Source organism: Neurospora crassa, linkage group III (genome assembly GCF_000182925.2).
Source record: "Neurospora crassa OR74A linkage group III, whole genome shotgun sequence".
NCBI classification, from domain to species: Eukaryota; Fungi; Ascomycota; class Sordariomycetes; order Sordariales; family Sordariaceae; genus Neurospora; species Neurospora crassa.
The window spans coordinates 237,018-250,469 of NC_026503.1; the positions used below are offsets into that span (position 1 = coordinate 237,018).

Here is a 13,452-nt window from a genome sequence, read left to right on the forward strand (position 1 = left end):
ATATGCCACGATTGCAAGCGACTTTATTTTACCTCTGAACTTGATTTCAATGTACCTGATTTCCGATTAGAAATATTGAAAGGGGACTCGTACTGCGTTTACTCTCTATTGGAATCATCAACCGGTTCATCCTTCACTTCATGACAAAAAGCCCACCAGTTACTTCAGGTCCTTCCACTCAGGAGTCTTCTTGATGAACTCCTCCCATGTAGTCAACTTGTCCTCGACCAACGAATGTGTCCAGTCCAGACTCTCGCCGCCGTAGTACCCAAAGGTACCCAGAAGCAAAAAGTTCTCTAGCAGCTCTTGGGCCACATAGTCCGGCATGCCAGCGCCCTTGAGATTGTCAAGATAAACATCTCCTGGAACCTGGTAGTACGAGGCCGTCGCCCCGGCCTCGGGAAACACCTTCTTGAAGCCTTCAACCACCTGGTCGCCCGTCAAGTACTCGGTTGCACCGAGGAGTCTCTTGCCGAGGGTTTCCTCGCGGTGGAGGACGGCCGCCTTGACGAACTTGCCTGTGTCTGCCGTGTCGAAAAGGGGGAAGATTGACGAGCTCGCGGGGGTGGGCAGGGCAAATGTCCACTTGCCGGTGTTGGTGTCGTGGTGGGTTAGACCGAGAGCCGGGCCGGAAAAGTTGGACATGTAGAAACCTGGGAGGAAGAAGGTGGAGGGGAGACTGGTGGCGATGGAGCGGGCGTACTCTTCTACCTCGGCTTTGCTGTCGAAGTGGTAGAGGTGGGGCAGTTTGCCTTTGCTCACTGTTTGGGTTTTTGTTGTTAGAGGATTGTTACCTAACATGTACCTTTACAGGCAGGTACAATAGGTATATATGCCTGGTGGACAAGATTGAAGGCAGAGATGAGAACAAACAAACATTTGTTAATATTCAAAACAGAACTCCAAATAAAGTGCTGCACGCCCGCCTCGGCAGCTGCATCCACCAGGTTCTTGCCCTGCTGCACCTCGACGTCCTTGTCCATCTTCTCCCAGTAGTTGGTCACGGCGAAAACGGCATACGCGCCGTCGACTGCTGCCCGGAGACTCGACTTGTCGTTCAGATCGGCGGCGACGACTTGGGCGCCCTGGCTGGCCAGCTTCTTCGCGCCTTCTTTGGTGACGTCGCGGGTGACGGCGCGGACGGTCCAGTCGGCATTGAGCTTGGGGTCGTCGAGGAAGATGGCGGCGACGGAGCCGCCTTGTAGGCCGGTGGCGCCGAAGATGGTGATGGTTTTCTTGGTGGTGGCCATTTTTGTGGTGGTTTGTTGTGATGATCAGGAAGTGAAGTGATGCTTGGGTTTGTCTGGAGGTGCGTTTTTGTTGAAAATGTAAGTGAAGGGTAGGTGGGCACAAGTCGTGGGGAAAATGCTGATTGAAATGATTACCTCTAGGGAAGTGGGGCCCATCCTTAAATACCAGTTTACACACCCGGTGTTCAATTTGGAGCGATATGCAATGGTCCAAATCCGAGGAACTCGGATAACTTGATTGTTTGGGTGTCTCCCCTCTTGCTTACATGCAGGAAATTCCAACAAAGGGGTACCTCCTTTAGGGTAAGAGGGGGTAATCTCAGACCCCAAACCTGCTGGACCTTTACCCCACTTTCCCCTTGACCAGTCAAAATAGTGTAAGTAGCCACAGGTGGTGTGTACTATAATGGGTGTGTGACGTACGCCGCGGCTTATCTACCTAAGGAACGATTCGGCATTACTTCCCGTCCTATATACACCACACCGTTGACGATTTAGCATTCCCATTGGATGGAAAGCATACTTCCTTTTATAATACGGTAACTGTTAGGTACACGACCACGCCTCAGCTATATACTCTTTGTACCCATTTTACGACTTATAGGACACACACTGGCTTCACGTTCCACTCTATCGTCCTCCCATCATGCAGACATGTGCATTTTGCCGACAAAAACCGACACTTGAAAACCTCGAGTTGTTCCTGATACAGCTCTCCTTACAGCGGATCCACCTCGTCGTGTCTCACTTGACTTTTAGGTAACCCACTGATCAAGTCAGCCAATATCCAACTACAACTACTTCTTCGTATGGAGGCGATCACGCCATTGTCCAATCCATCTCCATTCATCATACTACCTCTACCTACCTTGGTTAGCCGAACTCGACATTACCAAAGAGAGTTGGAGAGCGGACAATTGTATTCCTCCAATAAGTCAAAATGTGCCAATGGGCTGCCAGTACATCCGTGCCAATCATGTTACGTGATCCCCCTTTGGGTGCCATCGCTCCGATCCAGAATACAACGATATTGCGGGGACCGCGATGTAACTTGGATCTGGTGATGTTCCATAGGGTCAAATTCACGTACCGAGATGTTTCGTAAAGGTACATAAACACTCAAATGCCAACATGATACGAGGGAGGGAAGGACATCGACATTCAAAGCACGTCCGGTGCACTCAAGAAATTCATCTCGAGCATCTGTGGTCATTCCCCCGATTCCACCACGGTGACCACGCCCGCCATGCTCTGGCCCTCAACACCCAAGCTTCGGCCTCTCCTGGCCTTTCTCTCCTTCCTCATCCTCCTACTCTCTCCATCTACCCTCGCCATCACTCACAGCCCCCCAGTCTCCTACAAAAACACGCTCATCCCCCAACGCGCCGACCCTCACATCTCCAAACACACCGACGGCTACTATTACTTCACTGCCACCGTCCCAGCCTACGACAGCATTATCATCCGCCGCTCTCCCACCATCCAAGGCCTCTCCTCGGCGCCCGAAACCACCATCTGGCGACGCAAGTCCTCCGGCATCGGCAGCAACCAAGTCTGGGCTCCCGAACTGCACTACATTGACGGAAAATGGTACATCTACGTCGCCCTCGGCGTAGCCAACGAATGGCGCATCCGCGCCTTCGTGCTCGAGGGCGTAGGCGCCAACCCGCAAACCGCAACATGGACAGAAAAAGGCCTGGTAAACACCGACTGGGACACTTTTTCTCTCGACGCGCATCACTTCCAAGTCAACGGAACACGGTACCTCGTCTGGGCCCAACAGGAACCTACTCGCACCGACGAAAACAGCTCCTTGTTACTCGCCAAACTGCTCAACCCCTGGACGATCCAACGCCCAGCAACCGTCATCAGCCGCCCGCTCCTCTCCTGGGAACGAGTAGGGTACAAAGTCAACGAAGGCCCTGCCACTCTGCAAAAGAACGGCAACATCTTCTTGACGTACTCGGCCAGCGCGACGGATAGTCATTACTGCATGGGATTGCTTACTGCTTCTGCCGATGCGAACCTATTGGACCCCGCAAGCTGGAGCAAGTCCCCTTCTCCCGTCTTCCAGTCCAATTCCTTGACACAACAATACGGGCCCGGGCATAACTCGTTTACGGTGTCGGAAGATGGCCTTTCGGATGTCTTGGTCTTTCATGATCGCGGGTACCCTAATATCACAGGGGATCCGCTGAATGATCCCAATCGACGCACGCGCGTGCAAAAGGTTTACTGGAAAGTGGATGGGACGCCGGATTTGGGGATTCCCGTCCCGGATGGCGTTACGCCCGTGCGGTTGCGCTCTTCTTTTGCCTCTGCGCCTGAGGCGTATGTCAGGTATTACACGGGGACTTTTCCTTCCGGGGCTGCTACGCTGGCCGATACACTCTTTAGGGTCGTTACGCCTGGCTTGGCGGGAGGGAACACTGTGAGTTTGGAGTCGGCTAGTAGACCGGGGATGTACCTGAGGAGGAGCGGGACGCAGGTCAGGTTTGATGCGGGGAGTGGTAGTTCGTCGGCAAGTTTCAAGAGCGAGGCGAGTTGGATGAGGAAGGAAGGGTTGGCGGATGCGGCGAAGGGGGTGTCGTTCGAGGCGGCGGGAGCGACAGGGCAATATTTGCGGTTGACGGCAAGTGAGGGGGGGTTAGTGGTGGCGGCTGTGGGTGGGGATTCGACACAAAAGGGGCAAGCGACGTTTTATTTGGACTGATGAGGAAGGGGTTGGGTGATCATTTGCAACGAAAGAAGAGGTGAAAGAGGTGGAAGCCGCACAACGTACCTAGGTAGGTAGGGAAGCCTAGGAGAGACAAAGGGTTAGGGTTGGTGATTTACCCCTGAGCGTTTGTTTACTTCCATGCCAAGACGAAACGCACCTCTGAAGCAGACGTTGTGCGAACAAGACGAAAAGAGAGAAAGAATCTTCTCATTGTGCGTCCTGCAAATCTAACATTATCATTCAGCATCAAAGAACTTGTTACAACCCCTCTGTTGCACTTTCATCTCCAGTAGAGGTAAAGACAGCTCCTTCCGGACAGAAATCGCACAAGTACGCCAATAAAACACAAAAGCTTGCTTGCTCGATACTCCTTCCCTGCCATTGCCATATTTCAACTTTCCAAGCCAAGTCCAACGCCTGCCTATTTTTCCTTCGAGTGGTGCGCAAACCCTGATCTTCTCAGCTGCCTGTCTAACATCCACATATCCCCCATGCCTCGTTCCCCATGTCAACATCACCTCCTATACCCCCCCTCATGCCCAAAATCCTCCTCAAACCTCCCTCCAGCAGGCGCACTCCCATACGCCCCTGACGCAGAATACGGCGGCAACCCCCCATTCCCTCCAAACCGACCACTATCCCCCGTCCCATTCCCGGGACTAGGCAACGAAGGCGACACCCCTCCTCTAGAGGAAATAGCATCGTCCCCCTCGCCCGTCGGGTACGACGGTCCCAAATCACTCGGACTCCTCGCATGTCCACGTCTCTGACCATATCCCGTGCTAGCGGTACTCTTCGCCGGCGTCACCGGCATCTCCAGGGGCACTCCAGGATTAAACTTGCTCTTCCCCTCGGCATTGTTATTGTCCCCCGCTTCCGCACCCGGTAACTCCACCGGCACCGGCGGCGGCGGCGCCAACGCCACGCCTCTATACCCATGTCCATGTGGAGAAGGAGGCAGTTCCGTAACGTGCTGCAGAGTATTATACGTCGGTGCCGCATCAGAGAACGTCGGGCTCGAAACGGCTGCACCACCTGGTCCGTCTGCCCATCCTGCTGAAGACCCAGGCGGGTGTTGATGCACCATTGGACTAGTGGGATTACTCCCTGCTACGGTACCGGGTCCACCGCCGACGCGAGGCTGTTTGTAGTGCTTTTGCCGACGACGGATGCAGAAGAAGCAGAGAGATGCGAGGGCCGCGATGCCGCCTATTGAAGCACCGACGGCAATACCTGCTATGGCGCCCGTGCTGAGTCCCTTTGGGGTGCCAGGAGATGGATCACTGGTGGGCCTGACGTCGCGGGTGGCTGTTCGCTCGGCAATGCGCGGTTTGCGCGTCATGAGGGTGGACATGTCCGGGGCGTCGAAGCCGGTTCGGGGCGGGGCGGTGATGGTGGCGCCGCCGGTGGGGTTGCCGCCTACGACGGTGAGGATGTCGGTGGGTAGGGTGTAAGTGGTCAGGTTGGGCTGGAAGCGGGCCCAGATGGCTTTTTCGGGGTTGTCTTTGCCGAGAACCATGTTGTGTTGGCCGAGGACGTCGTCGGCGTCGCAGATGGTGGTGTCGTTGAGGGCGCGGCCGCCGATGACGAGCATTTGCGCATTGTTGATGACGTTGCAGGAGCTCATGGCTTTGGGGAATTCGCCGGTGACGTTGGAGTTGGACGGGTAGAGGCTGCGGATCCATTGGAAGGAGGGGATGGAGAGGACGTAGATGTCGTCGTAGCCGATGGGGTTGGAGCCGAAAGAGGCGCCGCCGTAGATGTAGCTGTTGTTGTTAATTGATGCTCAGCGACAGGGGATCAAAGACATACATGTTGTAGGAAGACTGATCCTGGGCCACAGCCGCTCCTCCGCAGAACAACCTCCTGTTCTCTGGAGCTCTACCTGATGTCTTTTGAGTATACCATCGGGTGTTCGCCAGATCGTACATGAAGATGGTATCCAGCGGCTGCGGCGACACAGTGCCGTTGCCATCGTCTCGAACACCGCCAAAGTAGGCCAACATCCCTCCATCACTAATGGGGAGATAGACCATGGTCCCTTCGGCTCTTCTGACGTTGTCTGGCCCGCTGAAATTGCTGAAATGATGGCTGTCCATGTCGTACTTAATCAGTCTGTCGGATGCCCGTCTAGTTCCTGACCAGCCGGGGACGGAGTTCTCGCTGAACCATCCTCCATAGTAGAAAGCTTCGCCGCGTTCCGAGATGGAGACTCCTGCTCCGTGACTTAAAGGGGTAATGGTACCGCTACTGGTGGAGGGCGGGCCGAAGGAGGTCCAGTAGTTGTTGAGGATGTCATAGCCGTAGAGGATAAAGTTGCTGGGTGTTGACTGAGATTCTCCACCATAAGAATAGAGCCACTTGTTGATTGAGTCCTCCCACAGGATACCGAAGCTGACGTTAGGGATGGTTGCGTTTTTGGACAGATTGGCGTAGACGTTGGGCATTCCTCCCGTCTCATGTTTGAGGTCGCTGTAGAGGAGGAATTGGTCTATCAAGTGTTAGTGATAGGGTAGATGAGCCAACGAAGATCGGTACATAGAGGTAGAGTACGCACTGCTGACGTTTGCTGAAGTCTCCGAGTACGGCTTCCAGTTGACCAGACCACCGTCCACATAGAGCTTGTCGTCCACTACCGCTGACTGATGTCCGAATCGTCTACAAAAGTCCTTGATGGGGTCGAATTGGGCGAGTGACACCCCGATGAGATAACAGAAGAGAAGCAGAGTCCTGCATGTTAATGTCTCAGTGAAGCTGGCCATCTTGCTCATCGGCATCCCGCACCACCCTTAAAACCCGTCGTAGTAGTTGTGAGTAATGTGAAGTAAGGTGTTCGAGGCGACAGCTATAGCCTATTGATTGCGGTCAATGCCGAGTTCCGACCGGCATTCGATTCCCGCCGTCACATTGAAGATGAAACAGCAAGGCAAAGATTGTGATGAAAGGTAAGTAAAAAGATGGAAAGTGGAAGAGAAACCATGTCATTGATACGCAAAGCCATCCGAGGAATAAGGACTGGACCAGGCAGATGGGTCGTCGATGTGGCTTATTCTGGCCCAGAGCCCTCCCTCAGAGCCTCTTCGCTTCACTCGCCAATCCACTGCACTAGTGTGGTGCAACGTTCGTAATTCGGAAAGCGAGAACAAACATTCAAGCTCGGAAAGCCGTCCCCCTGGCAGCGGGCAGTTCGTCCCAGTCGTGTAGGTAGGTACCGTAGGTGAGCCAACAGCGTGCTAGTGAGCTGCTGTCAGCTTTGCAATATCAACAAATCTGTCACACCACCTTTTTTTGACTGTGTTCACTTGGTTATGTGGCTGCCTCGGCCGTCTTTCGCCTCCGCGCTTCTGCGGTTCCGTCCCTGGCAAGTAAAAGATCGTTGACTTGGCCCCGTAGGGTTGAATTTCCTCGCGTTCATTCGCAGAACCGTGATGGATCCGCGCCGATAGGATCATACAGACCTTTAAAGTTGCGACAAGAGGCTTGGCTCCATGCGACGGCGGAGGGCTGTATGGGCTGTATGGGTTGTACCAAACATGCGGGCTGACACCGGCAGCATCGAATCGTCAGCGAGAATGGGTATGACAGGTGTGGTTGCACCGGTTCAGGCTACCAGTCAGCAAGAGGCCAGCACCCGAGACTGGGTGACCCGGGTGAGCCGGGGCAGGCGTGGCATTGCAGCGTGCATGAGGATCGCCGACGGCTGGCAGCAGAGTGGTCAAAGGCGAACATGAACCGAGGGGAATGTGGTGAGCAGAGAATAAGTAGGTAAGATGGGTGAGATAAGGGCAAAGACTCCTCGCAGTTAACCTACCTCTTGCTCATGTCGGCAGTTTATCCGGGGACAACCTGGAGTCTTGTAGCGCAAAACCTGCCCGCACCCTACGATTTCCTACACTTTCCTACACGTACCGTCGCATCCCATCTCCCACAGCCTCCCAGAGTTTTCTATCAAATTTTGGCCATATTTTTCCAGACGATTCATGAGACTGTTCAGGGCATATTAACCGAGGTTGTGTTCGGGGCCGGCGTGGTACGGTACGGGTTTTCCGTTGTGGGTGATATTGTATTTCCAACCATTTTTCCCAAAAACCTCAGCCCTATGAATGAAAGCCAATAAATGCGTCGAGAATGTTGAAAGGTGCGTGTGCATCGATCTGCCTGGGAGTTTACAGTGTCACTCCTGGCCCAGCAGGAAGAGCCGTACATTCATTCGTACCTACTTTGGTTGGTAGCGTTCCTGTTTATTTCACTCCTCGTTTAACCCCCTCATCCATTTTGATTCCTCCCTGTCGATCGCGTCGAGTTTCCATGTCTTCTTCCGCTCTTCTTTCTCACAGCTTCCCCCGTCGGCGGCTGAAACCCCAAGTCCACAGTCTTCAAAACACTCTTCACCTCCTCATGAACCCGCATCGTACTTCTCCCCTTCTCTCCCTCCGCCACCGCCCCAGAGCCCTCATTCTTGGTCCTCACCGTAGTCGCCGCCGACCCCTTCCGCGACAGCTTCTTCTTCTTACTTCCACTTTTTGTGCTTCCACCTGCCCGCGTGGTGTGCACCACTCCCACCTCCAGATCCTGACTTGCCGTTTCTAATTCCTTCTGCTGTCCTTTTTTCTGTTCCTTGTCCCCTCCTTCTCCACGATCCTTTATCTTTTTCCCCCTGCTTCTCCTCCTCCTCCTGTGCCTCGCCACCAACAGCTGCACCCCCCAAACCCCCCCGGCAATCACCACCCCAAACCCCGCCAACGCCACCCCCAACCAAACCGCCATCCTCATCCCCTCCAGCCTGACGCCCACCAACACCTCACTCGTCTGGCTCAGTGCCGGCCCGGGTTTCCTCCCGCTTCTCTCCAGCCCCGCGCGATCCCCGGCCTTCACCAGCGCATGCTTATGGATACTCCCCGCCAGCCCCAACCCGCAGCTAATACTATAATTGACCACGGTAGCCACCAGACTCGCCGCCATCCCCTGTTTCTCCCTCGGCAGCTGTTCGCTCAACAAGATAGTCGCCGCTGGAAAACTCAAGTTCATAGCGCCCGGCATGAGCAACACGGCGACAAAGGTATTGGCCCAGTAGGTCTGGTGCAGTGGAGTCAGCGCTAAGAGTAAGGTCCCCAGAAAGAAAAAGAACATGGCGATAAACATGATGAGCGAAACGGACACGCCGCGCCGTAAGAGGTAGACGGTCAACAAGGCAAAGAAGATCCCTGTGCCTGCGACGGGGGAGGTTTCGAACGAGGTGAAGAGGGCCGAGTGCCCGCGCAAGTGCTCGAGAAAGATGTAGAGGTAATATACCCAGATGCCGTGGGAGGACCAGCCGGTGAAGACGATGGCGAGGACGAAGGCGGCGTGGGGCTGGAGACCGCTGCCGCCGCGGAGGGGGACGATGGGGTGAGTGGCGAAGCGCCGCTCGACGCAGACGAAAGCGAGGAGGGAGAGAAGGCCGAGGACGAGGAGGGCGCGGATGTATGGAATGTGCCAGCCGACGAGAGGGGCTTGGTTCAGGGCGAGGTTGACCAAGACTAGGCCGGTGACACCGGTGATGGCACCGAGTGTGTCGAAGGTGGGCTCTTGTTGTTGCTGACTGCCTTCGGTTTCTGCCTTGGTGTTGTGATCAAGGTCTCGCCCCGCCACCATGGAGGTGGTCAGTTCTGCACTGCTGCGGGCAGAAGGGGACTCGGAAGAAGGCAGAGGAATGATGAACCACGACATCATGACCAACACGGCGCAGGTCATGGACAGGAACCAGAAGCACCAGTGCCACGAGAGTTTCTCGGCTACAAGCGAGGAGAGAATGGCGCCCGCCGCGGCTCCCGTTGGCCCTGCTGCTCCAAAGCAAGCAAAAGCGAGGTTCCGTTTCAGTCCGATGGAGAACGTCCGTCCGATGATGGCTAAAGCGTTGGGAATGATCAGTGCTGGACCCATACCCTGAAAAGCTCGGCAAGCACTGAACCATATTAGATTGGTAGGGCCGCATGAGCCGCAGACTAGAGACCAGAGACTGAACCAGGCCCAGCCTATCATCGCGATGAGCTTGTGGCCGTGTATGTCACCGAGTCGCCCTGGGGGGTTGTCAGTTAGTCAGTTGTTATTCTCCTCCTGGTGGACGTTGATGTCAAGCTTCATGAGAAGCTGTGAGGTTGTTGGTTGGGCTTACCAGAAGGAAGTATAAAAGTCCCGACAGTCATGCTATAAGCTGCCGAGAACCAGCTGAGGTTCCCGTAGTCATGGATGTCAAAGTACTTGGCAAGTATGAGCATAGGAGCAACAGTCTGGTTCATTGCAGCCAGGGAGAGGAACTGAGCGAGACATAGAACAAAGACGAGCACGACCTCGTGGACGAGGCTCAGTCCAGTGCGCTTTCTCTGTGGTGGCGGGATCTTGGCCGACGGGACGATGGTTTCATGTTTTCTTTGAGCCATAGTGGCCGCCCGAGGTTTTCTGTATCGGTCACTTGTTGACATGTTAGAGGTAACTGGTGATAAATGTCGCCCAGGGGTTGATCCTGTCCTGGACGATTAGAAATCAGGAATTTGAGTGCTCACTTATATCAAGGAAATGCACCGTGAAGGAAATCAAGAAATTTGCAAAAGTGGTTTCCCGCTTTGAGCGCCGCACATGGGTAGTCATGTGCATAGCAGAACCGATCCTGTGCGTTGAATGTACCTCTACGCCAGATTGAGTGGTAGGCAATACCCTCGACTTTTCACTGACTGTACAAACACATCAGCTAGTGCAAGAGTCCTTGCGGAGTGCCCCGTTCTACCCTATGCAGTGGTCAAAAAGAGAGATCACTTGGGTAGGTCCAATCTCTCGAGTTTCCACGGTATCGGGATATGAGTGTGGTTGATGGTTTTTTGTGTTGCCGAAGCATTTTTCGGAAATGCAATTTGATCTGCAGAGTGGCAACACTCAAGCTCTTCGTTTCTGGGCGTCAACAAGAACATATTGACCCCGAAAGCAGGCATTCGGTCTCGCCTCAGTAGTCTTGTCGCTTGTTGATAATCCGAAGCGGTTGACCCGAGCCCGTCTCTCCAAGGATTTCCTCCTTCAACTCGTTAGAAGCTATGATTTCTCGTCCACGATAGGCTTACGTCGTGTTCGGAACTTCGGCTTCGCGGCAGCCCGATAAGAATCGCAGTATTCGGATTCAGAGAGGTCGAGGTAGGCATGTTAAGGCACATGTAGTTTAATGTGCTCGCGCACCACTGTAAACTCATTAGTCATCGATGCCTGCTATCCCGTACTGCGAAGGTTCGAGTTATTTCTCGCGTTAGTACGCTGTAGAGATTCGCGAAGTTGGCCCGAAAGCTAGAGGTAGGTATCGCTCTTAAGCGCCGGGCAGGGTGCAGAAATCTGACAGAAATATGTACATGTCTTGTTAGCACGCATTCGCAAGCGAATGCACCTGTCCGGACTCTGGCGTTCAAGATCAGGAAGGGTTGGCTCTTGGCCAGCTTCGCGAGTTTCCCCGGTAGACGCCTCGTAACTCGTAAGAGGTCACCTAGTAAGTGCGGGCCACGACATGCGAGTCTGTCGGGCAACAAGCTCGCAACCGGAGCCCAGAATATCATAGGCACAGAAAGACGTACAAATAGAATATTCTTCCGACGTAGTGGAACTCGATGGTATGTAGAGGTAACCAGCAACCAACCGTAGAAGCTGTAGCTAGCCTAATCCACAAAGCTTATCGTCCTGTTCCACGGCTTCCGCGTTTTTAGTGTGAGCCTTCCTCGCAGAGACTTGGAAATCGATATTCGCATTCCCTGCACAAAACTGGAGGCCGCAACGCCGGGAAGATCCGTGAAGTGTGATGATAAAGCTCTCGTCCCGATTGGTTTACTGCTTGCGAACCTGAACAACTCGGAAGCTGTCAACAAACTGTCTTCGCTTCCTACTGGGGACCAAACTGCCGAGGCCTAAATGACGTTTCCCGCATTCCCAGTTTGAGATGAGGGCCCATTCTATTGTTGGGCTACGATGACCAAATTGATAGGGCGCCGGGTACTTGACGAGTCTGGCTGCATTTGGGTCTTTGTTTCCGATCCAGGCTCGCCAAAGTGCTTCATTGAACATGCAAGGATCTGGACAGTAGGCAGTAGTTTACTCCCAGTATTCATCATGGCAGTCTGACTTTGGTCATAGCCAATCTTCCGGTGTCTGTTGCCCTGCTAAGCTCACGCGGTCAATAATTAGACCTTTAATCCCAGACAATTCGACCCTGATAATTCTTCTATATCCTTGTCGACAACAACCTGAATCCTTTCCCATGGGCCTCCGGCACAATGTTGCGACTGCGGGCTGTGGGTTGTCAATCTGGCAAGTGAATCCGGGTGGAGAGAAGGCTGCCACCCATGAAGGCGGGTCTGGGATTATGGAGCCGTGAAGCTTGCGGTTTGCCAGACCTGCAACGCTCAGGGGAGCAAGGCTGCCTTGTGCCAGACTGCAAATGGTGGTCCGCTGATATATTTGGCCGACACTGTGCTTGTGGTTGGGTTGAAGGTGGGGACGGATCGCATGACAGCTAAGGCTGAGAAAGGCGTCGACTTTGTCTTGTTCATACCAGGGGAAGTCTCGACGTCTCTGACTGGAGGTTCTGAAGGTACCGGAAAAAAAACATACAGTTCAACCTCAACACGACCATGGCGTGGTGTGTCTTGTCGAGTGCGTGGAAGAGATGCCTCGTGACCAGATGATTGATGACGGAAACGACAAGATGCCAGTCGATGTATTCCCCGCTGTACAGTAGGACGGTCTCCGGGTCAGAAGCATGACCGAGGTATACGATGATCTTGGCAGCTCCTAGATGGATGTCGCTCTGGCTAATACGGACGAAGTCAATCCAGAGGTCCCGGATGTTTCCCACTTCCTCTGGTTGAAGACAAGCATCGCTCAGTATGGCGAAAGTACTCTGTGTGTCGGAGGAAGGTATCGCCGATGGCAAAGGAGCACGACAACTCGGGGCTGACCCTTTGGTACGAAACAGCTTCGTAATCAGGAGCGTTGGTCAGGTGGGGAGGGCATAAAATCGTAGCGAACAGTGTCGTTTGCTTCCTTGCGAATGGTAGTCGTATTCGGGGACGGGATCTGGATGTCTGGCAGTAGGTTGTCGCGATCTCTCGCCTTGTGAAAGGCCCATCGTGGAGTCCTGCAGACATTCTGTTAGTCCATATTTGTACCCTAGGTAGTTTTGGCCGTGGAGACGGGATTGAGACCTTTTACTTGTGCGAGGCAGGTCGCAGGCTCGCGGCGCCTAGGTCCAAGTGCCTAATCCTGGGTCGTGCTGGCCTCCATGTTCGCAATCATTTTTCTCTGGAATGGGGAGTTAGTCAATTAAATGGCAGTACCTTATCACAGAATGATGTACGAGGAAGAAATCGAATAGTATTCGTCGGTCTTCAACGCGGGCCTCCAGGTTCCGTCCTCTGTTCTTACCCGCTGCTTCCATGTTCCCCACCACACATACCCAGCAATAAGTGCTAAGCT

At 54.0% G+C, this 13,452-nt stretch overlaps 4 protein-coding genes across 4 annotated transcripts; 1 reads left to right on the forward strand and 3 right to left on the reverse strand.

The window, feature by feature from the left end:
- Nucleotides 1–6: 6 nt before the first annotated feature.
- Nucleotides 7–1,360, reverse strand: NCU09169 (NmrA family transcriptional regulator). The gene is made up of 2 exons (XM_953986.3): nt 878–1,360; nt 7–761 (listed from the first exon to the last, which is right to left on the reverse strand). Exons 1-2 carry the CDS (start codon nt 1,248–1,250, stop codon nt 160–162), a joined length of 975 nt encoding a protein of 324 aa, XP_959079.1. The 5' UTR covers nt 1,251–1,360; the 3' UTR covers nt 7–159.
- Nucleotides 1,361–2,390: 1,030 nt separating this feature from the next.
- Nucleotides 2,391–4,216, forward strand: NCU09170 (alpha-N-arabinofuranosidase II). Its single transcript, XM_953987.3, has one exon. It carries the CDS (start codon nt 2,497–2,499, stop codon nt 3,961–3,963), a length of 1,467 nt encoding a protein of 488 aa, XP_959080.1. The 5' UTR covers nt 2,391–2,496; the 3' UTR covers nt 3,964–4,216.
- A 267-nt stretch (nt 4,217–4,483) lies between these two features.
- On the reverse strand, nt 4,484–6,731 carry NCU09171 (hypothetical protein; the record flags this gene model as incomplete). Its single annotated transcript, XM_953988.2, has 3 exons — nt 4,484–5,735; nt 5,782–6,460; nt 6,527–6,731. The coding sequence occupies 3 exons, from the start codon at nt 6,729–6,731 to the stop codon at nt 4,484–4,486; spliced, it is 2,136 nt and encodes a 711-aa protein (XP_959081.2).
- A 1,504-nt stretch (nt 6,732–8,235) lies between these two features.
- On the reverse strand, nt 8,236–10,388 carry NCU09172 (hypothetical protein; the record flags this gene model as incomplete). The annotated part of the gene is made up of 2 exons (XM_953989.1): nt 8,236–10,028; nt 10,124–10,388. The coding sequence occupies 2 exons, from the start codon at nt 10,386–10,388 to the stop codon at nt 8,236–8,238; spliced, it is 2,058 nt and encodes a 685-aa protein (XP_959082.1).
- Nucleotides 10,389–13,452: the final 3,064 nt, after the last annotated feature.